Source organism: Suncus etruscus, chromosome 7 (genome assembly GCF_024139225.1).
Source record: "Suncus etruscus isolate mSunEtr1 chromosome 7, mSunEtr1.pri.cur, whole genome shotgun sequence".
Taxonomy (NCBI): Eukaryota; Metazoa; Chordata; class Mammalia; order Eulipotyphla; family Soricidae; genus Suncus; species Suncus etruscus.
In genome coordinates, this window is record NC_064854.1 from 70,653,974 (window position 1) to 70,681,632 (window position 27,659).

Here is a 27,659-nt window from a genome sequence, read left to right on the forward strand (position 1 = left end):
TTAAATATAACTGTAAAAGATTTGTAATTCACTTTGGTCACAATAAAACTTATTTTAAAAAAAGAAAAAACAAAAATATAATTTTATCAAAATAAATTGAGAGATGAGATGGGATGTGAAAGAAAGAGAGATACATGTCCAAGAAAAGTCATGATCTTGGAAAAAGCCAATAAACTTGCTGGTTCGGTAATAGCAAATAAATTGGTTAAGTAGCTTACCTGAATACCTGGCTCTCCAACTGGCCCCTGAGATCCCTGAGTAGAATGAAATTAAAAGATCAGAAGTTTAGCAGAAAAGTTCATAAATTATCTAAAAGGGATGAAGAGCTAAAAATTGCAATTTATCTTGTGGCAATCACTGTGTACACTCTGAAAACTCTGCAGTCAGTCAAATTTGGGGTGACAGCTAAATACTTACCTAAATACGGTTGCAGAAAATACCAAGATGATTTTTCTAAAATATTTATTAACATTTCCATTATCTGCCTCTCCACTGTCATGAATACACAGACAATGTAGCTAATTTCTATAAGTTCAGAAACTACCCACACAAGTGTAACTCACTCGGGAATTCCTTTCCATTCTGTTTCCTATTCTGAGCCACTTACCAAAAAACAATAATTAAGAACAGGAACAGATGTCATTTGAAAGTAAAATATCAATCGAAGAAATTGCCATATTTGATGTTCAGTGATAGGAGAAAGAAGGTAAAAAAATCCATCTGTTATTTACTTCTATTTTAGAACATTGGAATTTGGGGTAATTAAAATGAGACTGGGAGATTATGATTATAGGTGAACCTCGATCCCCACCTAATCATATGGAATGCTGAAATGACTAAGCAAGACTGTAACATGTGATTTCACAGCAGTGACCTCAAATATCTACTTTTGAACTTTATTTATACAACTGTTATTGTCAAAGCTGTTTATTGCTTCATTTTCAATCAATTATACCATATCATTTAGTTATTTTAGCAATGTTTTGTTTGATTGGAACTCCTTCACGAATCATTTTCTATCTTCCTTTTTTTTTGGGGGGGGGACACACCCAGTGACGCTTAGGGGATTACTCCAGACTATGCGCTCAGAAATCCCTCCTGACTCAGGGGACTTCATGGGATGCTGGGGATCAAACACAGGTCAGCCTTGCGCAAGGCAAATGCCCTGCCACTGTGCTATTGCTCCGGCCCCACGAATCATTTGCTGATTACTTTTGCACCTTGTTTAATTCCCCAACTGTAATTTTTATAAATATTTGTGCCCTTGAAAATCAAATACCAGTCACATATAACATAACCGTTCACTACTTATACCTTCTTCTAACTTTCATGATAACTTAATTACAAGTTAAATTTCTCCATTTAATGTTATTAAAATAGCAATTTATTTTCAATTCTCTTATCTAAAAATCATGTTTTATAATAAAATTTTATCTCAGTACTATTCAGTTAAATACTTGGTGATTAGTCGGCCTTATAGGTCACCATTATTAGAAAGTGTTAAAGGTTCTGTTCTTTTAGACAGAACACATGTTTAAAAGATCCATTCCTGTGGTGGAGAGATAGCACAGCAGTAGGGTATTTGCCTTGCAAAATGGCCGACCCAGGAAAACCTGGGTTAGATCTCTGGCATTCCATATGGTCCACTGAGCCTGCCAAGAGCCATTCTGAGCTGAGAGCCAGGAGTAACCCCAAGAGCCTATGGGTGTGGCTCAAAAACCAAAAAAAAAAAAAAAATCTATTTTTTGTCTAAACCAATAAAATCTTCCTCTTCTTTTTTTCTTTAGGATAAAACTTGCGGATTAAAAAATAAGTTCATACATTTTTATTCACTTTATATAAACTTATTTTATGATGGATAACAACAAATAGTAATTATAATGCCCTAAGGTAAGCATTCTAATAATTGCATTATAATTCACATAGGCATTTGATGTAAACTAGAATAGTATAAAGAGTTACATAATCTAATATTAAATCAGTTGTATGTGTGGTCAGCAATTGGGAGTGGATTAATAGGAGTAAGCTCTCTGGTGCTAAGTGATAGACTATAAAAGTCCATTACTTATCTCCCTCTGACAAGTATTCACTTATGTCTCTTGCTCTGATATTTCTGCTCTTGTTTCTTTATTCAAATTTTTCACTGGAATTCATTTCACTATGTTGGAAATAACAGAATTCAAGGAAATCTATTTATGTACTTACTATTCGACCAGGAATCCCTAATCCTGGTGGACCTGTATCACCTGGGGAACCATGAACACCTGGCAGTCCTCTCTCCCCCTGTGCAATGAGATGCATTTATTAGTTCATGGTTCAAGAAACACCAAATATTGAGTTTTTAATTTTATTTGTGTTTTATTATAAATATATATATTTTAAAAAATCTTCTGTATTTTATACCTTTGGTCCACGTGGACCGGGTATTCCAGGATTTCCATCTAAACCCTAAAAGATCAGAAAGAAAGCAAATAGAATGATTTTCATAAAAGGTTAAGAATAGCATAAAAATTGCAGCTCAAAAATTTCAAAAAAAGTTAAAACTATAACTGACTTTGGCTATGATGGAGGTACAATAACTTTGTGCAGAAAAAGCATAAACATTACATCATTTTAACCATGTTATCTCAATAAACATAATAAAAGGCAGTGTTCTTCATCTAACTTGAGAATCTTTTCCATAAAGGAATAAGGAATAGGAAATAAAAATTTTACTGTTGTCATAATTGTATAATTACTTTGATTTTTATTTATTTAATGTTGGTTTATTTGTTTCTGGGCCACACACACTCATGAGTACTCAGTGGTTACTCCTGGTTTGGGGCCACTCTCTATGAGTACTTAGGGGTTACTCCTGGTTCTGCACTCAGTGTTCTGCTGGCTTTACTATTGCTTTGCTCCAAGTATATTTACTTTTAAAACTTTGTTACTGTAAAAATATAAGGGGCATATGATATTGAACACTGTTATTGATACCTACTAAAAAGCATTCAATGGGATTAGAAAAAACACACATCAAAGAGACATTTTGATTAAGATTTTCACCTATCCAGTTTTCTCAGTCTGTGAAGTAGCCTTGACTACAATAACACTTTCTATTGATGAAACATTTTCTGTACCTATGTTCACAGCTGAAGAGTTTTTAGAAGAAAAATTTCAGGGAATTCTTTTGTTTTAACACAGAGTCCTAAAATAGTGCATTGTTAACAACTAGTGTATCTTACTAGGTTCTGTATATCTTTAAAGAATAGATGCGGGCCCGGAGAGATAGCACAGCGGCGTTTGCCTTGCAAACAGCCAATCCTGGACCAAAGTTGGTTGGTTCGAATCCCGGTGTCCCATATGGTCCCCCGTGCCTGCCAGGAGCTATTTCTGAGCAGACAGCCAGGAGTAACCCCTGGGCACCGCCGGGTGTGGCCCAAAAACCAAAAAAAAAAAAAAAAAAGAATAGATGCATAAAATTTATGAGGCTTGAATCTTACAAAACTGTATATTAAATGGTGAGTGTATTATACACAGTCCAAAAGAATTATCTTGCGCCATATTTTCAGATAGGTTATATCTTTGATTAAAGAATAAATGAATATTTATTTTCTTCAAACCTAACATGGTTATTATTCTTATAATATAATATCAGAAACACATAAAAAAGTAACAAAACACTTATAAGAGAAATTTTAATTTAAAAATACCCTACTTACAGGTTCCCCTGGCAAGCTTTTCCCTGGAGGACCAATTTCACCTTTTGGACCTGGAAGTCCAGGAGAGCCTGTAATTCCACCTGACTCCCCCTGAAAAAAAAGATACAATTTATAGGTATTTCATTGCTCAGTTTTATAATGGATCTGTAGAGGTAGTTGTTTCCATTGTTTTAAGTGGTCATCATAGGCAATCAAGCTTCATTCCCCCATTCATTCATAATATTATTCAATAACTTATCAAGGAATACTTACACTGGCATAAACCTATGCAAAAATGCATAACTATTGTTAAAGTTATTTATGTTCTCTTTATGTTATTTCAAGGTCATGGATCAATAATCATACTATTCAGGGACTGGGTTCTGAAAGATTAAGACTTTTTTTTTTTTTTTTTTTTTGGTTTTTGGTTTTTGGATCACACCTTGGCAGCGCTCAGGAACTACTCCTGGCTCTACACTCAGAAATCACTCCCGGCAGACTTGGGGAACCATATGGGATGCTGGGCTTCGAACCACCATCCTTCTTCATGCAAGGCAAACGTCCTACCTCCATGCTATCTCTCCAGCCCCAGATTATGACTTCTTAATTCTACATAGAGTTAGTAGCTAAATCTAAAGTAGGCTGTCTGTGGTTGGAGATCTAAATTTCTAAATTCATTATGTAATCTGTTTCTATGCTAGAAAAAGGGTTGCTTCAATGTACTATTTAAGGGTGTTACACTTAAATCAGAATTTTGCACACTACTGACACCATTCTTTCTCTCTCTCAATGCCTATAGGTGCTGCTACTCTGTATCTTTCTCCAACAGAGCTATTTAGTAGCAAATGAGTGAAATGAAAACTATACCTTTTCTCCTTTAAGGCCTTGTTTCCCTGGAATACCATGTTCTCCAGGTAATCCCTAGAAAATTAAAAATTCAAATAAAAGCAATAATTATAACGTCAACTATTATCATTAAAAAGAAAATATCTATTGGTGGATCTTTAATAGAATAGAACTGATTCTAGAGGAAAACAGTGAAAATACATGTTTTTATTTTGAGTCAACTACATAAGATGAAAAAATAACTAAAGAGAGTTAAATCAAATGCTTCATCCACATTTTTTTGTAAGAAAGGCTAAAAGAATGGTGGTTAGTTGCATCATAACATAACTTATGCTAAAGAACAATAGAATATGTAGAAATATATATTTATTATATATTAGCAACTATTACTCTTTCTCTTTTGATTTTACTATTTATTTTATCTAGCAACTCTACTTTAAACTCACTAGTTGGGGAATCGAATTGATAGCACAGTGGTAGGGCTTTTGCTTTGCTCGCAGCCAACCCCTGATGGACCCCAGTTTGATTCCCGGCATCCCATATGGTTCCCCCAGCCTGTCAGGAGCAATTTTTGAGTGCAGAGCCAGGAGCGCTGCTCTTGTGACCAAAAACCAAAAACCAAAACTAAAAATCCAACTTCACTACTTGGGCGTCTTATATTCACTCACTACTTGTGCCACTAGTATTTCCTCTTCTATAGTAAAATCCATATGCAAGCTGCATCCCATATGGTTCCCCCAGCCTGTCAGGAGCAATTTTTGAGTGCAGAGCCAGGAGCGCTGCTCTTGTGACCAAAAACCAAAAACCAAAACTAAAAATCCAACTTCACTACTTGGGCGTCTTATATTCACTCACTACTTGTGCCACTAGTATTTCCTCTTCTATAGTAAAATCCATATGCAAGCTACACTGAGATAGTGCTCATTACATTGCTTGAGTGATCAACAATAAAACTGTTCTGTGAACTAAGCACACAGAAGAAACATAAATACTTGTAGATTTAGTTCTAGAGCATGGAGAACACAGAAAAGGGTAATGGAAGTGTTTTTAAGATGATAAAAAAAAGAGAGAAATATTCTAAAATGTACATAGAGGATATATGAATTGTGATCAGATAATCCAGAGTCAGTCCTTACAAAGCTATTATCAAGCTTTCTTTTCAGTGTGGACTGAGAGTGAATTTTATTCACAAGCTATCAGAAGGTTAGGATCTGGAAGGGGCCAAGGAATGGAAGGATAACCTGAGAGATGAACAGAAAAAATGTACTAAGAAAATCTGAATTCCTGTGTGAGAAAGGGAAGAGTGGCAAACAGAGATAAAAGGTCTAGGGAGTGAAAAAGAAATGGAAGGGAATAAAGGGACAGTGAGAGGAAAGAAAGGAGAGAAAAGGGGAAAAATGGGAGGGGTGGGAAGAAGAGAAAAAGAATAAGAGAATAAGAGAGCAAAGGACAGAAGAAGTGAGAAGTTCAATAAAACAAGTGGACAGCTCAGTTTAGAGCCCCTGCATTGTAAGTAAGAGGCCCACAGCACAATCTAATGTGCTTAGTAAAACTGTCATTTGACATCCTCAGAGTCACAAATGTATCAGCTTTGGAATGTGAAAAAGAAGTGTGTGAACACCACAACCAGGTATGACTGCAATTCATAGAAAAACAAGCAAACAAACCCCCCAAACACAAATAACAACAACAACAAAAGATGAGAAGGAAAAATGAGATAAATAAAAAAAATTTTGTTACAATGCAATCTGAGCAAGACCTTTATTCAACTGAATCATAAAATAATTTCAGCCTAAGAATTTGTCTTGGAGGCTCTCACAAGAAAATGAAATGACAGACACTTTGGAAATGCCTTACTTTGATGGAGAATTGAACAAAAGCCATGCATAATGAAAATGCTTACTTTCTTGTCTGATTTTCTTTTTTCTATGGTGTTGCCAATTCCCTCTATTATAGGTATTATCCTGACACCCATCAGAAATGATTAACTTAAGATAAAAGAGATGATTTATTTGGCTAAAGATATGAAAAAAGCAACACCCATGCTTATGTAATAAGATTCTTCCCAATAGATCCTATATCAGGATATCAGGTGAGATGAATTTTAGTGGTAGAGATTAACCAAGTTTTTGAAAAATATTGCACAGTTAACACTATGATTAGATATTGACATTCCTTATGACATATCTATCTCAATTAATTTTAAAATAGTAAAGACAATCATACATATTATACATACAATATCTCCTGGGTGTCCTCTTGGTCCCATTAAACCTGCAGGTCCTTGTTGACCCTAAAATAGAAGGCAATGTGTACCTTAACTTTGCTAAAAATATTAAATTTATCCTGGATATATGTAAAACATGGCTTGGCCTTTATCAATGGGAAGATTGATTTTTATTCCATCTTTTCTGTATGCTATTGAAACATGTTTTGGGCGTATAGACAATTTTAAGCCATTATGTAAACTTGCTTATACTCACCTGGCAGTTATGACTTTTTAATTTGCCCTTTTAATTTTTGGAAGTATACCCACTGTCCCTCCTATAAGAAATCTGCAGAACCTTGCACGGGGACTGCATAATGTTGGCTCAGAAATTGAATTTTGAATCCTATTCACTTCATGAACACAGCTCAAGGTCTTAGAATAATCTTATATTGTTTACTCTTAAGAGCTTCTAAGCATGCTATTGAGAATGCAGTAAAAAAATTTCTATTGTGAACATAAAGGGAGAGTTACTGTGTGTGTAAAATGCTGCCAGTAGGGTGGAAATCACCATGGAAACATGATAAAGCCTCTAAGAACATCAGTGAAGATAAACTGTGTAGCATACCAGTGCACATTGTTTTACATAAAAAAGACTATTATTTCAAGATTATTTCCTAATTCTACTCAGTGATGATTTATATACCTCTAGTCCAGGAATTCCTGGTTTTCCAGGAGGGCCAGGTTCTCCTGGTTCACCCTAAAGAGATAAATAGAAAGAAAACAAAAAGGTTGCTTTAATTTTGATAATTTCATTATAATGAAGATGCAACTAAAAAATGTCTGATTACCTTGATTCCCTGTGATCCCATTACCCCAGGTTCTCCCTGTAAAGAAAATGGTTGGCACAAATGTAATTATTGAATTCAGATAATGAACACCTCTTTTAATTCATTTAAATTTCTATTAATTAATACACACTTAAAGGAAATTGGGAAAACTTGATGACTTTAAGAAGAGTTCATTAGAAATCTGAGTGATAGTACAGCAGGTAAGGCCTTGCACACAACTGACACAGGATAGACCCGGGTTCTATCCCTGGCATCCCATATGTTCCCCCAAGCCAGGAGCAATTTCTGAGTGCAGAGCCAGGAGTAACCACGGAGCGTCACCAGGTGTAGCCAAAACCATCTCCCTCAAATAGAGTTCATTATAAAGAACGAATTAAAATATTAATAGTTGGGGAACTGCAAATTCCTAAAATCAGTATAAATGAAGAACATGGGAACAAGTTCTGAAGAATGTTCTAAACATGTTTTTCAGAAGAAAGTGATGCTACTTGAAGGGTGGGTCATGATAGTATAGAAAAGAGAATACTATGACAGTGGCAGAGAGAGTAATCACTCAGGAGAAGGAGGGGTGCTGAAAGGTGGTCATGTGTTTTATATGAAACTCTATATTAGTAACATTACTGTAAACCACAGTGTCTTAAATTTAAGAAAAAAAGAGCACATCATAGAGGCAGATTGGTGGGTGGAAAAGAAACTGAGGACATCGGTGGAAGGAGGTGATGAAGGGATTGGCTTTGAATTGTATATCTGAAATCCAGTCATACACAACTTTGTAATTCTAGGTTTCTAAAAAAGTATTGAAGAAGCCAGAAAGCCAATATAGTGGATAAGCCACCTGTCTTGCATGTGGCCAACCCTGCTTCTAATCTCTAGTACTACATACATTTCTCTATGAACACTGCCAGTGTGATTCATGAACAAAGAGCCAGGATTAAGTCCTGAGTATTTAAAGTGCCCCCCTAAATAATAATAAACAATCTCTGATTTTGTTTTTAAAAGGCTTTTCTCTAATTTTGTAATGATCATGTTCTTAGTAATCATTGAGTTCTCAACTTCACTGACATTGCTATGATTTACCAACAGCTAATCTTTTAACTCAGAGAATTAGGACTTCAGGTGAGGGGCAGAGAAAGAGTGGAATTAAGCTGATATGCATTTTACTAACATATATGAATTTAAAAAAATTAAGGTTATATAATGACTATACAATATTGGTGACAAATGAATTTGTTTTTCTTATTTTCTATGATAGTGTCATTCACTTTGATAGAATAATCAGGCTTACTATATTACTAATGGAATTTGGGAAAATTTTTTCTTATAATTTAATTTTGTGTTTTAGATATTCTAAATGAATATATTTTATAACATTCTTATTGAAAGTAGTAATGAATTAAGTAAAATGAAAACTACTCAAATCAGTGATAGGTATTTTCACAGGACAAAGCTTCAAAAGATTTAACATTTCTCCTTTATCAAAATAAAAAAGTCAAAATTCTCATAGGAAAACAAATGCCCAGAGATCTTATTTTTTCAAATCTTTTAGACTACAAAGAATGTATATCAGAAATCAAAGAGAAAGAATTCAATGAAATAGAAACCCAAGTAAGAAAACATTTACTTACTCTATCTCCTTTTTCACCTTTTATAAAAGATTCCCCCTAGGAAAGTAGATAGAAAGCAGAACTAATTGTAAATACTTATAAACACTGGGATAGCAACTCTCTAAAACAAAATATGGTTAAATATACAAACCACATTCAGACCTCCATTCCAAAGAAGCCTCTAAAAGGTCCAGCATCAGCACAGACTTCCTGTTTAGTTTAAAGGGAACTGAATTGAACATTTTTTTTTTTACAAATTCTTTCATATTCCCATATGAACAACAGGTTAATCATTCTAATGTTATTTTGAGAATCCTCTGTGGATGGCAGCATGGAAGTCTTTCTGAAACTAAAGTTTCCTCTTATATGGTTTACCAGAAAACCAAAGAAGAACATAGAGTCAGAACAAAATGGATGGGATGATAAAGAAATATTCCATTGAAGAAACATTTGTTTGAATTCTTTCAGTTAAGTCAGTGTTAAAATTAGTGCTTACAAATCCAAAATAATATTATAAAGTACTCTACTAAATTGACTGTCATTTTAATAACAATGGCATGAAGGTGTTAATTATGGGGGTTAAATAATAGTTAAGTCTGTCAAACTGTTAAGAATTCTTTTATTTTTAAAAAAATAATATCCTTACTTAAGCACCATGATTACAAACATGTTTGTAGTTGGGTTCAGTCATAATAAAGAACACCACCCTTCACCAGTGCAACATTCCCACCACCAATAGTTCCCATCTTCTTCCTCCCTCACCCCCTGCCTGTATTCCAGACAGGTATTCTACTTCTCTCACTCACTACCATTGTCATGATAGTTGTTAGTGTATTTAGTTCTCTAGCTTACTCACCACTCTTTGTGGTAAGCTTCATATTGTGAGCCAGTCCTTTCAGCCTTCATCTCTGTTGTATCTAAGTATTATTACCATACTATCTTTTATTTGATAGTAAATCCCAAGATAAGTGAGACTATTCTCTGTCTATTTCTTTCCCTCTGACTTATTTTACTCAGCATAATAGTTTCAATGTCCATGCATGGGTAAGAAATTTCATGACTTTATCTTTCCTGATGGCTTCATAGTATTCCATTGTGTATATGTACCACAGTTTCTTTAGCTACTCATCTGTTGTTGGGCATCTAGGTTGTTTCCAGATCTGACTAGAGTAAATAATGCTACAATGAATATAGGTGTGTGTAGAGGTCCCTGAGGTAGATATAAATTTCATGAGAATATCTCTTATTAAATATCATTTTGTCACTGTCATTAAGAACACATCTTAGTCTTAATGGGCACACATGTGTGCATGCACACAAACTTTATTCTGTTAGTTTCTGTTGCTGATGTTTCATGTACATAAGCTGATTAATCCTGCAATAACACCATGAGGAAAAATGTCTTATTTCAAACCAAGGGAAGAGACTGTGTAAGTGTCTGAATAACTGAGTTATTTTCCTTAAAATAGCATTCATTTGTGTCTTATCTTGACTGTAAACTATATTGATTATATACTATGTGTAACTATAAAATAAATCAATCTTGACTACTGAGAGTAACTTGCAAATTGAGTTAGTGAAAAGCCCACTCATGATTCTTCCATCCCACTTTTTCTCTACAGTACAAAATGAGATGGTTGTACATATCACATATCAGAGCTACCTGGTGGTGTATAGTACTCTTTCATCCCAACAGAATCATGCGGGCATTCAGTATGAGTGAGAGACAATTTTCTTTGTCAAGTCCCTTCAATTTCAGGATTGAAGTAAGTTTGTTTGTTTGTTTGTTTGTTTGTTTGTTTTTTTGGTTTTTGGGTCACACCCAGCAGCTCTCAAGGGTTACTCCTGGCTCTACACTCAGAAATCGCTCCTGGCAGGCACAGGGGACCATATGGGATGCCGGGATCCGAACCACCGTCCTTCTGCATGAAAGGCAAACACCTTTTCTTCAGGCTATCTCTCTGGCCCCTGAAGTAAGTTTTAACATAATTTAACCTTTGGACTAATATGCTTCATGATTCTCAAATATAGTCAGATCTTGTATTAGTGGTTAGTTTCTTTATATTAGATGAGGATTTTGATATTTTTTCTTTTCACTCTTAATTATAAAACTTGATTTGAATTTTGGGATTTGAGATGATGTTAACCTAGTTATGTGCTATAAGTTATAAACATATCCACATATATATGTTACATAACTGCTGTTCCTACCACATTATTTATGTTATAGCTTTTTCAAAGTTACTATCAATATACATCTATTAAGGTAACTGGTGGAAACACACAAGAAAATAAACACAGAAACATGAGCCTGATTTCCAGAGACTGATAATTAGTCTTATTCTCACTACTACTCTTACTCAAGTCATATATTTCTTTTGGGATTAGTGGGATGGGCCACATCTGGTGGTGCTCAAGACATATTCTTGGCTCTATGCTCAGAGATCACTCTGACAGTGCTCAGGGGACTTTATGAAGTGCCCGAAATTGAACCCTGGTCAATAGCATACAACTCTAGCCACTGTTCTATATCTCTAAACCTGAGTTATGGGCATTTTAGAGTCTCTCATTTTTTATATATAAAATCCTAGGGTGCAAATCAGATATTTTCAAATTTATTTGGCTTTCCATCCCCTTTTCAGGAAAAAAAAATACTCAGTGCCTTCATGGAAATCTATCATTATTTTATTTTATTTTATTATTTTATTTTATTTTTTTGGTTTTTGGGTCAAACCCCATTAAAAGAAGCATTTTTCTCCACTTCACTGCCTCCTGGGTATGTAGTAACTGCCCATTAAAAGAAACACTGATTGCTAGATAATTTATTCAGAAATTTTAATTTGATATGCTACATATATAGTCATGTGCTTAAGTTTATGTCTTTCAGTAGAAGACCAACTGTTATTTGAAAATCAGCATTTTATTTTGTAATTAAATTTTATATAAAGAGAGTTTTATTTGAGACTTCTGATTATTTTACAAAGTTAATTCCAGATCTGGTACTGGAATAGAAAAGATGAGACCACAATGAGCTAAACTGTTCTATGTGATGCTATAAATTTATTTTTAAATTCTGAGAATAGGGAGAAAGGCAGGGAAGCATATGTCAGAGAGATATGAGAATTAAGAGATTAAGTGAGAAATTAGCAGGGAGAGCTAGAGGAAAGAGGTCAGTTTATTCTGAAATAGAAAGATAAACTAAAGAATTTCATGCAGCAGCCTGGTCACCCAGTCCTTCCCACCTACCCTACTCTCAGAGTTCAAACACCGATAGAAGAAAAGAAAGCCAAGGGGATTGTCCCAGGAGCTGTGAAATCCTTCAAACCTTGCTGCTCAAAGCATGGTACACTGACCAGCATCAGAAGTACCATCTAGAAGCTTGTGAGAAATGCAGCCTCATATATGTGGGTAAAAAAGGACACATGTAAGGGAACAAAGTGATCAAAGTCATGGAAATGAAGATTGTTTCTGTAGAACTGAGATTACATGGAAGGGAGGTTTGGAAGAGGTCCTTAGTTATTGGTGGTGGGAAAAGGGCTTTTTGATGATGCATGAGGTGTTGAAATTATATGTACATTAAAATATAGTTAACAGTATTATAAATCTTGGTATTCAATAAAACATTTTATTGAGTATGCAGCCTCTTAAGACCCTCCCCAGACTTACAGAATGAGAATCAGTATCTTCAGAATGATCTGAAGTTGACTCAAGGAGCATTCATGCTTGAGATACATGATCTAATTCACTAAAAGTGTCCATTTTTTTGTACTACAAACCAAATCTAGTAAATCTTACTGCTGGGCCTGTTGTTTTCACATGGCAATCAAGAGACTTGAGTATTAGTTTTAGATTTGAGCGGAGACATAGGAGCTCTAAGAGGCAGTTTAGAGGTTAAAGAGATGCTGATAAGTATGGATCAGAGGGTGAATGGACGACAGAAGGGGCAGCCAGCCCTGGATGAATTTGTGGAACATAGACATTTTTCCAGACACTGTGGGAAATACACAGGTGGAGAAGCCCATCAAAGAATGTTATTTCCTGCAGTCACAAAGCGAAATTGAGTGCAAAGAGGAGTTCTTAAGACAGAAGAACAATTCATCCTGGGTAATGGCTCTGATTAAAAACAGTCAAGTTCTGGTTAAAAATGTTCACTTTTCAAAGCTGAAGTACAGGAAAATGTTGGCTTTTAAATATTAAATACTTATATATTTTAATAAGGGATTTATGCATTGGTACTGACGTGGGAATACCATAAGTAAGAATACTCTGGCAGCTCACTCAGCAAGACTGGGCTTTATGTAGTGTTGGGTGATTGAAATGGGGATCTCAAACATTATAGAAATGTGCTTTCCCAGATGTCCTTCTATTAAATAAATTTTGGGGGACACATTTAATGATATTCAGGTGCTATGTGCTAGGGGATCATCCCAAGGATTGTGATGTTGAGGATCCAACATACAAAGTATATACTCAGACTTGAGTTGTCTCTAAGTATTGAATAATTTTAACATTTCTCTCGTTTGACAACCAGGCATTTTTTGACATTTTTATTCATTCTCCCCAGCAAATTAATAATTCTTATTCACTCCTCTTCAGAAGAAAGGGATTCTTGATAAATGAATTTTTTCCTTTTAAGGATTTAATAGATTTGTTTATGAAAAGAATTTGTAGGGGCCGAAGAGATAGCACAGTGGTAGGGCATTTGCCTTGCACACAGCTGACTAGGAACAAGCCCAGATTTGATTTCTGGCATCCCATAAGGTCCCATGAATCTGCCAGGAGTGTTTTCCGAGTGCAAAGCCAGGAGAAAACCCTGAGTGCTGCTGGATGTGGCCCCAAAACAAAACAAAACAAAACAAAAAAGAAAAAAAAGTAAAAGAAAAGAAATTTTAATTTTTTTTTTTTAAAAATTCTTCCATCCAAGTTAAAATACTTACAGATTTTCCTTTTTGGCCCTTTGTGCCAAAAGGCCCTGGAACTCCTGGTTGTCCAGTTTCACCCTATTAAGTAAAAAATGAAGAGATATTTTGTATGAGGTCACATGAGCAGTGCTGTGACTGTTGGATTCAAAGATTTTGTTGTACTGCTCTGACTATGAAATTTGTATCATCCAGTAGAATATAGGACATTTTGCATCATTAGGTAATTTGAATTATAATGTGTTTTTCAGCACTTTATAATGCCTCCGGGTTTTTTTTTAGAAATCTATATGTTCATTGTGATATTAAAATTAATGTAAAACAAAAGTTAATAATTTTTTTGGTCTTTTTTTGTTGTTTATTTTTTTGGGGCCACACCTGTTTGATACTCAGAGGTTACTCCTGGCTAAGTGCTCAGAAATTGCCCCTGGCTTGGGGGGACCATATGGGACGCCGGAGATCAAACCGTGGTCCTTCTTTGGCTAGCACTTGCAAGGCAGACACCTTAACTCTAGCTGCACCTCACTCACCTCTAGCGCCACCTCACTGGCCCCAAAAGTTAATAATTTTTATTGTGGACAAAGTAAATTACAAATCTTTCACAGTAATATTTAATATTTTTAAAAGAAGAACATCTAGAGAAAAACATTACAATTTTGTTTTTCTGTCCTCCAAAATATTTTCTGTGATTCCAAAGACATCAGATTGTTTAACTGGCACTCTCAATTTAAATTAACTTTGTTTCAGGAATGTCTTTATTTATTTTTATTTCTTTACTTATTGGTTTTTGGGCCAGATCCAGGGACACTCAGAGGTTACTCCTAGCTATGTGCTCAGAAATTGCTCCTGCCTTGGGAGACCTTATGAGATGCAGAGGATTGAATTTAGGTCTGTCCTATGTCAACCACCACTCCAGCCCCAGAAATGTCTATTTTTATTTTTAAGATGAAGATAATTGGGGAAAGAGAGTCCTATGAAGTAAATAGTCTCTCAGCAATTCCCAGCTCTGCTACTGCCATTGGAATGATTATCTGTGAACAAGAAGGTCATTCTTGTTGATGTGATGGCAGCACCAGCTTACAAATGTCTGAGATGTTTTGGTTAGACAACTTGAGGAGGATTTATATGTGAAAATAATGACTGCTCTCAAAAGTTGAATTTTAGAAATAATAATTGTGGAAAGGAAACAAATCCACTAATCAGAAGCTTCAGAGGAATCTTAGTGTAGTGCCTCTTTTAGCTTTACAAAAATCCTTGAATATCATGTAATCTCTAAACTAAAAGGTCAATAAAAAGTATGTGATATTGATGCTTTTGATTTGCTTTCATTTTACAAAAGGATGTTCAACATTGCAATTTTGGGCATATTTCTCAATCTGCTCACTTGCCTATGTTTATTTTAAAATATACAAATACATAATGTCAATTATGTCAAATTTCCAAGTATTAGCACCCAAAATGAAAAAACTAAAAATTATAATAAATTATAATTACGTTTAAATTATGTTTCTTCATTTTTTTGTCCCAGAGGGAAAAATCAGGAATTTAGTAATTTATTTCCAGTTCATGTTTATACTTTACTATATAAATAGAAACAATAGATATATTAAATCATATATTAAACATTCACGGCTTGGTCTGGAACTCACTCAAGACTAAGAACACCAGCAACATCAGTGAAAATAGTAGCTTTTTATTTTATTTATTTATTCGTTTGTTTTTTGGGCCACACTCATTTGATGCTCAGGGGTTACTCCTGGCTAAGCGTTCAGAAATTGCCCCTGGCTTGGGGGGACCATATGGGATACCGGGAGATCGAACCACTGTCCTTCCTTGGCTAGCACTTGCAAGGCAGACACCTTACCGCTAGCGCCACCTCACCGGCCCCAGTAGCTTTTTATTTTAAAGAACAAAACAAGATAGATAAATCATTGGCATGACTCACAAGGAGAAACAGAAAAAGTATTCTTATAAATAATATCCGAAATGAAAGGAGAGATCCACAGTAATCAACAGAACCCCTGTAATCCAAATCATCTTTAGATCTTGCTATGAACAACTTTGTTTTGTTAAGCTGGAGAACCTAGAAGAAATGGTGAAGTTTCTGGAAATATCTCCCAGAATGGAATGAAGAGAAAATAGAAAGCCTAAAATTACCATTTCTAAGCAAGGAAATTGAAATAATAATTAAGAATCTCCATGAGAATATATGTCCAGGCACAGATGAGGGAGATTTTATTAAACATCCAGAGAAGAATTAGTGACACAGATTCTCAATGTCTAAGAGATGGAAACCCTTCATAACATCTTCTATGAAGCTAACATTATGCTGATTCCTAAAGCTAAGAAAGATGTTACCAGGAGAGAAAAGTACAGACCAATTTCACTGATAACCATTAATGCAAAATTTCTCAGCAAAATCTTAGCAAACCGAATTCAACAGCACATTAAAAAGTAAACGTCATGATCAAGTGATTTTTTTTCTGGATATGCAAAAACGGTTCAATTTTTGCAAATCAATCAACATCATACACCATATTAGTAAAGAAAATATAGAATACATCTAATATAAATTATCCCAAAACCCACTCATGATTAAAACCCTCAGCAAAATGGGGTAGAAGGAACCATTCTCAAGATAGTAGCAGCTATCTATAAAAAGCCCACAGCCAATTTTATTATTAGTCCTTGATATTCATTGAAGTTCCCAAAGGTTCTAGAAACAATAAAGCAATACAGCAAAGTGGCTGGCTACAAAGTCAATACACAAAAATCATTTATATCCTTTATACAAATAAGGAGTCAGAAGAGAAAGATACCAAAGTGTCCATACCATTTAAAATGGTATCAAAATAATCGGGTATCTAGAATCAGCACAACAAAAGAGGTGAGAGACCTATAACACACAAGCTTCAAAAATCTTAAGAAATTGAATAAAATCTGGATCATGGCCCTACCATCATGACTGGATGCAGCAAGATGAAAACTTTTGTCACCAGGTGAACTGAGCATGGACTGCTCCTGGAAACTAGAGCTGCCGCCACTCAGTGTGGCCCTTATCCCATGATGGGATACAGAGATACAGAGACCCTTGTCACCAGATATATCCCCTGAAAAAGACCAGTGCCACCACCACTGAGCACAGCCCCAGCCCTATGACAAGACATAGAGAAGAGACTGGCAAAAAGAGATCAGTGTGGTCACTGCTCTCCACAGCTGTACATTCCTACTAGTCAATGAACTCCAGTATAATAAATAAGAAACACCAAAATGCAAAGGTGACAATTGGGAAACATCTCAGAACTCCAATATACTTAGAGAATGAAGATGGTAGCTCTGATGACCTGACAAGTGCCAGCCACCTATATAACCTCTCCAATAAGGACTGTCAAAAAAAAATGTCGAGGGTGTTCTAATAACTCAAAGAAAGTATGGAAAGAACTAAATGAACCACACCAAGATACAAAAAATATATGAAAGTAGAAAAGAGAAAACTTCAAACTGAAAAACCTGGTGGGCTAAATGGAAATCTCTTTCTTTTTTTTAATTTTTATTGTGGCCAAATTGAATTACAAATCTTACACAGTGACAATAAATGAGGGCCTTTCCACCACCAATGTTGACCTCCCTTCATCCCTGTTCCCAAGCATATATCCCTTGTCTCCCTCCTTTATCCCCCAGAATTCTAGTGTAACTAAAAGCATATATGTTAACACTAATGTAAACCATTTCTTTTGCAGTTCCATATATTTTTACTAGTGGTTTCTTAAAGGTTTAGAGTCAAAGCAACACTGTAAAAACAATGTTAGAGTGGCAGTTATCGTTTGCATGGGCCCACCAAAGTATGGGGGTCATGGAAAGGAAGAACTTTGGCCTAAGTACAAGGAGACCCTACCCCTGAAGTTTCTTGACATAAGATCATTTCTAGGCTCCAGGCAAACTAGTTTGTTCAATCCCGGTCATTGTCTGTAGTGCCTATACAGTTATATTTTTCACAGTCTCTATTGTTGGTATCATGTTTCTGTATTGAAGGTCCTGGAATCTGTATATCCTACATTGAAGTCAGGATGGTGTGGAGCGGCATCTAATTTCAACTCACAACTAAAGGGCAATGCAGAAAGCCCTGTCCAGTACACAGGTCATTGTTGTTGTTTAAATCTTCTCAGTGTTAAGGGAAGACTCTTTTGAGTAAATCAATGTCAGAGCAGCAGTAGGGTCTTCTCTGGTAGAGTATTGCTTCCAGGTGATGTCATAGACAACTTTGGATGTTTCATAGATGGATTCCCTGGTTCAGGGGTGACTGGAAAATGCCCAAACCTCTGAGGCCTGTGCCAGGTCATCATGTCAATGTTCAGGGTGTAAGGTTTCATTGTACCACAAGATTTGTGTGTTCCTATCTTTATTAGATAAGAACTTATTTGTATGTATATATTTTAATGTGCCCATGCAAACAAGGAATAATGCTACCTGGTGTTATCAACACATAAGGGGGCCGCAAGAACAAGTCCAACAATCCCCATGACCTGGTTCAAACATAAGCATTAAACTGAGGTACTCTTTCACCAAAATTCCTTATTGAACAGTTCACAAAGAGAAAAAAAGATAAAAAGTGGAGAAAATAAACAATCTAACTTAAGACAGTGGACACAATTGTCACCATTTAAGAAAATTTATTTGTTCCCATCTCTATAAGATAAGAATGTGTTTGTATATAATTTCCCATTTTAATGTGCCTATGCAAAGGAAGAACAGTATCACATGGCGAGATTGGTGCCTATGGGGATGCTAGAACAAGTCCAACAATCCAATTGACTTGGTTCTTATATAAACGTTAAATGGAGGGACACTTCTACAAATTTCCTTATTTAACAAACAACAAAGGAAAGGAAAGACAGAGAGGGACTTTTTCACAAAAATACCTTATTGAACAGTTCACAGAGGAGAAAAGATAAAAAGTGGGGAAAATAAACAATTTCACTGAAAGGCCTCATAGTAGAATATCAACTGATGAGGACAGAATCAGTTAGCTGCAAGATGAGCTCCATCACATCTTTATACAGCAGAAGAGACTGAAAAAAAAAAGCCTTAAAATAAATTAACAAACATAGGGAAAATATAGCTACTCTTCAAATATCTTGAAATTGAGCTTCCATATAATCCAGCAATACCATTCTGAGGGACATAATCTAGGAATCTAAATACATCTTGCAGGAAAGTCCTCTGCATTCCTTTGTTCATCTCATCACTATTTACCATAATCTGGAAAATACCTAATTGCTCAAGAACAAATGAGCGGCAAAAGAAACCATGGTGCATCTACACAAATCAATACTATGCAGCAGTTAGAAAAATTAAGTCATGAAGTTTGCCTATATGTGGATGGACATGGAGACTATTATGCTGAGTGAAATGAGTCATAAGAAATGGGATAGATCTAGAATAATCCCATTCATTTGTGGGGTATAAGAAATATAAAAGAAAGTTTGGTAATAATATGCAGAGAGTGTAGAGATGAGCGTCAGGAGAACCAACCCATGGTAGGAAGCTTGCCACAAATAGAAGATCAGTGCAGTTAGGGTAGAGAAGGAACTACTATTAAAAGAAAAGTAGGAAAGTAGGAACTGATCACTGGACACATAAGGGGTGTTGAAAGGGGCTAAAGTGACATGAATGAAACAACCCCCTTCATTAACAGTGATGCAAACTACAGTGTCCAAAAGGAAGAAAAATGGAAGAGAGAGAAAGAGACAGAGAGCAAAAGAGGGTGGGAGGGTTGAAGGGAGGGAAAGAGAAGTAAAATATCTGCCCACAGGCAGGCAGGGGAATCGAGGAATGTTCACTGGTGAAAGTGGTGTACATTCTTGACAAAAAAATCACAAACAATTCTATAACCATGATGCTTAAATAAAGCATTTAAAATATATTTAAAAAGGTGTGGTGCACATACACAATAGAATACTGCTTTAAATTAGAATATTTTTACAATAGCTCTGAGAATAATGAAATCTTGCAATTCACTTCATTATGTATAGACCTGGAAGATATGTTAAAAGAAATAAGCCAGAAGAAGAATTAAATACAGGATGATATACTTATATGTGGTATTTAGAATAATTGCACGAACTAATGCAATGATTTAACTGGGATTATGTAGAACATTCTTGTCAACAGACTATAGTAAGGAGAAGTTAATAAATTGAGTGGAGGAAGAGAAAGATACATGTTAAATATTGGAGGACAAGGGTCAAATTGATTCAACTGCATTGGTGGTGTTAAGAAATGATGGGGGCCGGTGAGGTGGCACTAGAGGTGAGGTGTCTTCCTTGCAAGCGCTAGCCAAGGAAGGACCGTGGTTCGATCCCCCCGCGTCCCATATGGTCCCCCCAAGCCAGGGGCAATTTCTGAGCGCTTAACCAGGAGTAACTCCTGAGCATCAAATGGGTGTGGCCCAGAAAACAAAACAAACAAACAAACAAAAAAAGAAATGATGGAATTAGGGCATTTGCCTTGCAAGTGGCCTCCCAGAGTTCAATACCTGGACCTATGGCATTCCATATGATCCCCTGAGCCTGCCAGGGGTAATTTCTTAGCTCAGAGCCAGGAGTAACAATCCTTGAGTACCACCCAGTGTGGCCTCAAAATCAAAAAACAAAAATAAAAAAAGCATTGACAGAACTATATATCTAAGCCAAGAATCAAGAACAATAAAATATTGAGCCCATTTTACCAACCTAATTAAAAGGAACCTGTAATGCTGGTAGGTTGGGGACAGGATATGGTGGTATAGGATGAACTATGGGAACAATGTTGGACTGAGGATGACTCTGAAGAGGCAATAGATGCTGAAACAATGTATGTCTAAAATTTAACTATGAATAACTTTGTAAATCACAATGCTTTAAATAAAAAATTATCTCACATAAATATTTATATCAGATATAACATTATGTTCCCTGGAAACTCTTCTAGGTAATTTATTTGTGTGGGAAGAGGGAACAGTTATGCTACTAAATTTTTTTTCTAATTCCACTTAAGATCCTAAAGCAATTAGAAAAGATTTAGTAATAGAAAAGGTCCTTAGAGTATGAAATACACCTGTTTTACAGAATCAAATTTCTCATCATTAGGGTCTTAAGAATTTCTAAGTAACATGTGTTTCCAAATGAGCATAGCAAAACAGAAGCCAGCTGTTTTGTTTCAAGAAATAAATCATCATTTAAATACTTTATAAGTGTCACAATTCTATTCTTGGCTCAGTTGTTCTATGTGACAAATTCTGTGACTCTTTTTATTTAGTTATTAATATTTCCCCCTTTAGCATGCTTTAGTCTATAGTAATTGATTAAAGTGTAATGTACTCATTAGGGATCTGTGAATATTATGTAAACTCTTGGGTTACAGAAAATAATGTTAATGTACTTGGCACTTAACTCACTTTATGTTGCAGTATACCAAATTCTTTGGATGTCTTTTTTAAGAATGTTAGGAATTTATTAATTTATTTATTGCAGAAAATTTTATTTTCAATCTATAAGTAGTTCCTAGTTTCTTGTGACTATCTGACTATCATTTAACTGTATTTTCTGGTGATGGATGTGTGATCTTTTGAGTAGATGATTGTACTGATTTATAAGGAACAAAAGTCATATATTCTTGGATTCATATTAAAATACCCTTTATTCAATCAAGAAAATATTTACTCAGTGAATGAATGAAGGCTGTATTTTCCCAGAGTATTTCAAATCTACTTATAGCTATAGATCGTTTTTTTTTCTCCCTGAAAATGGTGCAGTTACATGGCCATGACAATTTTATAATCACCAGTGTGATTCATCTTTTTGTGAGGGGGCAAGGGAATCTATCATCTTCATAGCTTATATAATTAAACCTTTGAATAGTGACAATTAAAATGCAAAGGAAATTCATCAGAGCTGTAATTTTAAATGTGTTTTGAAATAATTAATTGGTTAAACCACGAGGGCACAGCCCCACCTCCATTCCTTTACCATAGTGTATGTTTGGTACTTAATAAGACAAGAAAATAGCATCTTGCAAAAGGGGTCTTCAGATGGATTTGCCTTTAAAGGGACTAGAAAGAAACTTGTGTACTAATTGATTTTTTTTGTTTGTTTGTTTTATTTTTTTATTTAAACAACTTTATTACATACATGATTGTGTTTGGGTTTCAGTCATGTAAAGAACACCACACATTACCAGTGCAACAGTCCCATCACCAAAGTCCCAAATCTCCCTTCTCCCCAACCCAACCCCCGCCTGTATGGAAAAATTGTGTACTAATTGTACTAATTCCCTTTTCCTTGTTAAAACTATCCTTCATTCGTTGCCTTCTTTGTAGCCAACTGTCCCTCAGTGGAATTCCCTGTAGAGTGACAACTACAGCACTTTCCAATCCTTGTGCCAGATCAAGGAGGAAGGGAGCGTTCAACCTGCAATTTGGTGCCCCCTCCCCAGGAAGCCCTGCATGCCACAGTGTTGTCCTTGGAGTATGAATGTGGTGTGGGTTAGGATCCCAGCTGTTTCCATTCACTGCGGAAATCATATTACCTTCTCTCCTATAGGACCACCAGCTCCATGTTCATTAAGATTTCCCTAGGTAAATATAAAACAAAATAAGACTATTAATTGGCTGATGCATTTAGTCACAACTTTTAGAAACGCAGGTGGTTTTTTGTTTTGTTTTGTTTTGGGGCCTCTCATATAGCTCAGGAAACGTATTATATAGCATAGGAAACTCTCCTGGCAGCCCCGGTGGATCCTGGGTTGGGGGTTGGCCACTTGCAAGGCAAATGCTCTACCCGCTGTTCTATCCCTCCTGCCTGAGATAGTTTTTTTTTTTTTTTTTTTTTTTAATAGATAGTACTTGAATCCCTCTGCCTTTTTCCACCTCTTGTTAAATATTTCTTGGGGTGGGTGGCGGAACAACCAGTCACACTCAGGGGTTACTCCTGGCTATGCGCTCAGAAATCGCTCCTGCTTGGGGGACCATATGGGACACCGGGGGATCAAACCGGGGTCAGTCCTAGGCTAGCGTGGGCAAGGCGCCACTGCTTGGACCCCTGTTAAATATTTCTGAAAAATGCTAACTTTAGACAATTTTTTGTGTCACTTTCCTCGGGAATGATTTAAGAAAAAAATGGCACATGGTGACTTCAGTAGGGGCTTCTGTGGGATGCTGCAGAGCAGGAGTGGCGAACACACGGCTCCCAGACAAAATGAATGCGGCTCTTTGCCCTCTTACCATTCTTTTGTATACTGTGGCTCTTTGCCAAGTTTAGATTTTGTTCTGCTGCTTCTGAGGAGGGACCTCTGAAGAGAGAGATCCGAGTGCGGAGTCCCGCCTCAGGCTGTGTCATCCCGTGTGTGGGGGTGGGCCGACCCGTGTGTCACATGTTGGGTCACATATCGCCATTAGTTCTTAGTGTGGAGGACGCAGCACACCCTCATCACTGCAGGATTTTTACCCTCACTCAAAATGGCAAAATGCAATGTGTATTTAATAGATTATTGTTAAAACTATATGCTTTTGTGGGAGTGTTCGTCTGTTTTGGCAGGTCACTGCGTGGTGTGGCTCTCTGACTCTCACAGTTTAAAATTTTGGCTTTTTGTGTCGACCTTGTTCGCCAGCCCTGCTGCAGAGCATCTTTCTTGCCTACTTCCCCTTCCATGTGCTCATACTACATTAATTTCACCACTTAAATTTCAGTCCAATCACTTACCACCAGTTCTTCTTTGTTGTCTTAACTGTTTTTCTATTGTTTCCTGAACACTAATTCTGACTCCACTCGCCCTGTAAACTTACCATCTCTGGTATGCACACATGGCTATCACCATTGACAGTCCCTTCTCTTGTGAGAGGTTGTTTCTGCCACCATTTTTCTGCTTCATGTGCTTTTGGTCTTCTTAGAAGATTTTTTTTTAAGATCACCTATTACTGTTTGGTTAAACTGGCCTAAGCTGTTGAAAAATAGCTAAAATTTTCCAATTTCAAAATTTCTTAGATTTATAGCCCAGTCTATCTTTTACAAACAACCAAACACATTGCTCTCTGGGCATATGTATAACTCCAGCAATATCTTCTAATTGTTGACGATTTTCTCCCCAAAGGTCAGCTAATGCTTACTGGTGTTCACTGACCAAGGTGGCTTCCTTCAGTTTGAATAAACCGCAGGCATGCCTTATATGAACAGTAGGCCATATCCTTCCCACTCTCCTTTTTCAATAGTCTTTCCTTTTATAAAAATGGGTTTTAAATTATATAATTTTAGGAGACCATAGTTAATTAACTTGTATATATGCTACATTAAGTTCACTATTGAAAGTCCAATTCTGTCATTCACCAAATGTGTTCCAATTTATTCTTCCTTTTCCCCTTTCATTTAGTAACCTCTAACTGATATACCAACATTTATTATATCATTTAGTTTGTTTGTTTTATATACTTACCATATTTGATTGAAATCATCTGACATTTTAATCAAGAATGCCAATTTATAGGTCTTGCATGTTGTTACAAATGACAAAATTTTACGTTTTGTAATAGCTTAGTCGTATTCTCTTGGGTATAGCTACAAAATATTTATTCATTACCCTAAGTGCCCTAAGTCAGAAGGGCACTTAGCTTGTTTCTCAATCTTGACTATTTTAAACAATGCTGCGATATACATGGGAATCCATATATCTCTTTGATTTTTTTTTGTTTTGTGTTTTGTACTTGGGGGTCAAATACACATTAAGATAACTGGACCATGGGAATTTTTATTTTCAGGGTTTTTTTTGTTTGTTTGTTTGTTTTGGGGCCACATCCAGTGATGCTCAGGGGTTACTCCTGGATATGCACACAGAAATTGCTCCTGGCATGGGGGATCATATTGGATGCCTGGGGACTAAACCGCAGTCCATCCTAGGCTAGCGCTTGTAAGGCAGAAGCGCCTTACTTCTAGCTTCACCACTCTGACCCCTCAAAAATAAATCTTTATAAAAGTACTTTTGTCAGTTTTACAACTAAGGAATGCCTGGGAGACTTCCCTTTGAAATGCAATCATCATTGCATCATACAATATTAATTGTCTGAGAAATGACAGGAGTCTAATTTTAGTGAGGGCTTAAATTTATTCTGAATATTACCATCCTCTCAATTTATATAACATAATCAATCAGTTCCACCTTCTCTGAAATCTCTTGTTCAAGTCATCTGTTTTCACTTTGGCCACCATTATGTCATGTCAGGGTCATTGCAATAGGTCATCTACAATCACTTTATTACACATATACATATACACAAATATATGAATGCACACCTACACATAAAAACACACTTATTCTCGGATCAAGGAGAATCTTTAAAAGACATTTGCTTCTGCAACAGTTATTAAGATATACTGTAAAATGAAGCTGTGGAGAAAATCCAACACCTGGATTAAACAACATGCTGCTCAACAACAGCTGGGTCAAAGGGGAAATCAAGGAAGAAATAAAAAGATTTCTTGAGACCAATGATAATGAAGAGACAAATTGTAAATATCTGTGGGACACAGCAAAAGTAGTAATTAGGGGGAAACTCATAGCAATACAGGCTTACATCAGAAAAGAGGAAAATAACAAAATCAGCAGTTTAAAGGGAAACCTTAAGGATCTAGAAAAACAGCAGCAAAGAAACCCAAACACAGGCAGGAGACATATATATTTTCTTTAACTTCATCGGTTTTGGTTTTGCTTCTTACAAAAACCTACAAGAAAAAGTCTTGCCTAGGATAAATCTCAGGTCAAAATCTGGCCACAGAGTTTATATAGCCTGACACAATTACCACCAAATGCACCAGCAATATAATATGGCACCATTCCTTTTTTTTGCAAAGGTATACTAAATAAGGGGGGGATTTTTTTTGTATAGAAACAAGCTCTTCAGGGACAGCCATTCTTATATCAGACCAAATTGCATTCAACCTCGAAAAAGTGATCAGAGACAAAGAGGGTCACTACTAATTGATCAGGGGAACATTAGATCAAGAAGTACTAACCCTGGTCAATATCGATGCACCTAATGTAGAGCCAGCAAAATATGTGAGACATCTGCTCGCAAACCTGGAGAAACACACGAAGGGAAATGTGATAATAGTAGGGCACCTCAATACTCCATTATCACCACTGGACAGATCCACCAAAGAGAAAAATAGCAAAGAAATAAGAGCTCTAAATGAAAAATTAGAAGATCTAGGGTGAATAGACTTATATAGGACCATCCATCCCCAGAAAGCAGAATACACATTCTTCTCAAGCCCACATGGAACATTCTCCAGAATAGACCATGTCTTAGGATACAAAGCCAACCTATATAAGACCTCAAATGTAAGGATCATTAGAAGTACCCTATCAGACCACTATGCAACAGAGGTCAAAATTGACTTTAAGAAGAAGCAATGGAGAAAAACTAATACCTGGAGATTAAACAACATGCTGCTCAACAACAGCTGGATCAAAGAACAACACAAGGAAGAAATAAAAAGATTCCTTGAGACAAATGATAATGAAGAGACAACATGTCAAAATTTGTGGGACACAGCAAAAGTAGTAATTAGGGGGAAACTCATAGCAATACAGGCCTATGTCAAGAAACACGAAAATGGCAAAATCAACAGTTTAATGGATCACCTCAAGGAATTGGAACAACAGCAGCAGAGAAATACAACCACAACCAGAAGGCAAGAAATAATAAAAACCAGAGCAGAAATAAACAACATAGAAACTAAGAAAGCAATACAAAAAATCAATGAGACCAGGAGTTGGTTTTTTGAAAAAATAAACAAGATAGACAAACCACTGGCAAAACTCACCAAAAAAGAGGGAAAACTCCTAAACCAGTAGGATCACAAATGATAGGAGAGAGATTACAACAGAACCCTAAGAAATACAACATATTGTGAGATCATATTATGAATAACTATACTCAGCTAGGCTAGAGAACCCAGTAGAAATCGACAGATTCTTGGAAAAACACCATCTTCCAACTGGAAAAGGAAGAACTAGGAAGCCTAAACAGACCAATCACCTCAGAGGAAATTAAAGATGTAATTAAAAAACACCCTAAGAACAAAAGTCCAGGCCCAGATGGATTTACAGGTGAATTCTATCAAACATTCTGTGAAGACTTACTACCACTTTTCCATAGGCTCTTCCAAACCATTGAAAAAACAGGAATCCTTCCCAACTCCTTTTATGAGGCTAACACCACACTTATTCCCAAAGATTGCAAAGACACCACAAAGAAAGAAAACTACAGACCAATCTCACTAATGAACATAGATGCAAAGATACTCAACAAAATCTTAGCAAACCGAATCCAGCACTTCATCAAAAAGATCATATATAATACCAGGAATGCAAGGTTGGTTCAACATATGCAAATCAATCAACATTATACATCACATCAACAACAAGAAAGACAAAAACCACATGATCATATCAATCAATGCACAGAAGGCGTTTGACAAAATCCAACACCATTTCATGTTAAAGACACTCAGCAAAATAGGGTT

General features: G+C 36.0%; 1 protein-coding gene across 1 annotated transcript in view; it reads right to left on the reverse strand.

Moving 5' to 3' along the window:
• The window catches only part of COL19A1 (collagen type XIX alpha 1 chain), a 433,347-nt gene that overhangs the window by 75,389 nt on the left and 330,299 nt on the right, over positions 1-27,659 (reverse strand). The window contains exons 18-28 of the mRNA XM_049777641.1: positions 22,672-22,716; positions 14,125-14,187; positions 9,209-9,244; positions 7,584-7,619; positions 7,439-7,492; positions 6,766-6,819; positions 4,548-4,601; positions 3,702-3,791; positions 2,404-2,448; positions 2,206-2,283; positions 219-254 (exon numbers count right to left, since the gene is read on the reverse strand). Of these exons, the coding sequence (XP_049633598.1) occupies positions 219-254; positions 2,206-2,283; positions 2,404-2,448; positions 3,702-3,791; positions 4,548-4,601; positions 6,766-6,819; positions 7,439-7,492; positions 7,584-7,619; positions 9,209-9,244; positions 14,125-14,187; positions 22,672-22,716 (591 nt within the window). The remainder of the gene's footprint in view (positions 1-218; positions 255-2,205; positions 2,284-2,403; positions 2,449-3,701; positions 3,792-4,547; positions 4,602-6,765; positions 6,820-7,438; positions 7,493-7,583; positions 7,620-9,208; positions 9,245-14,124; positions 14,188-22,671; positions 22,717-27,659) is intronic.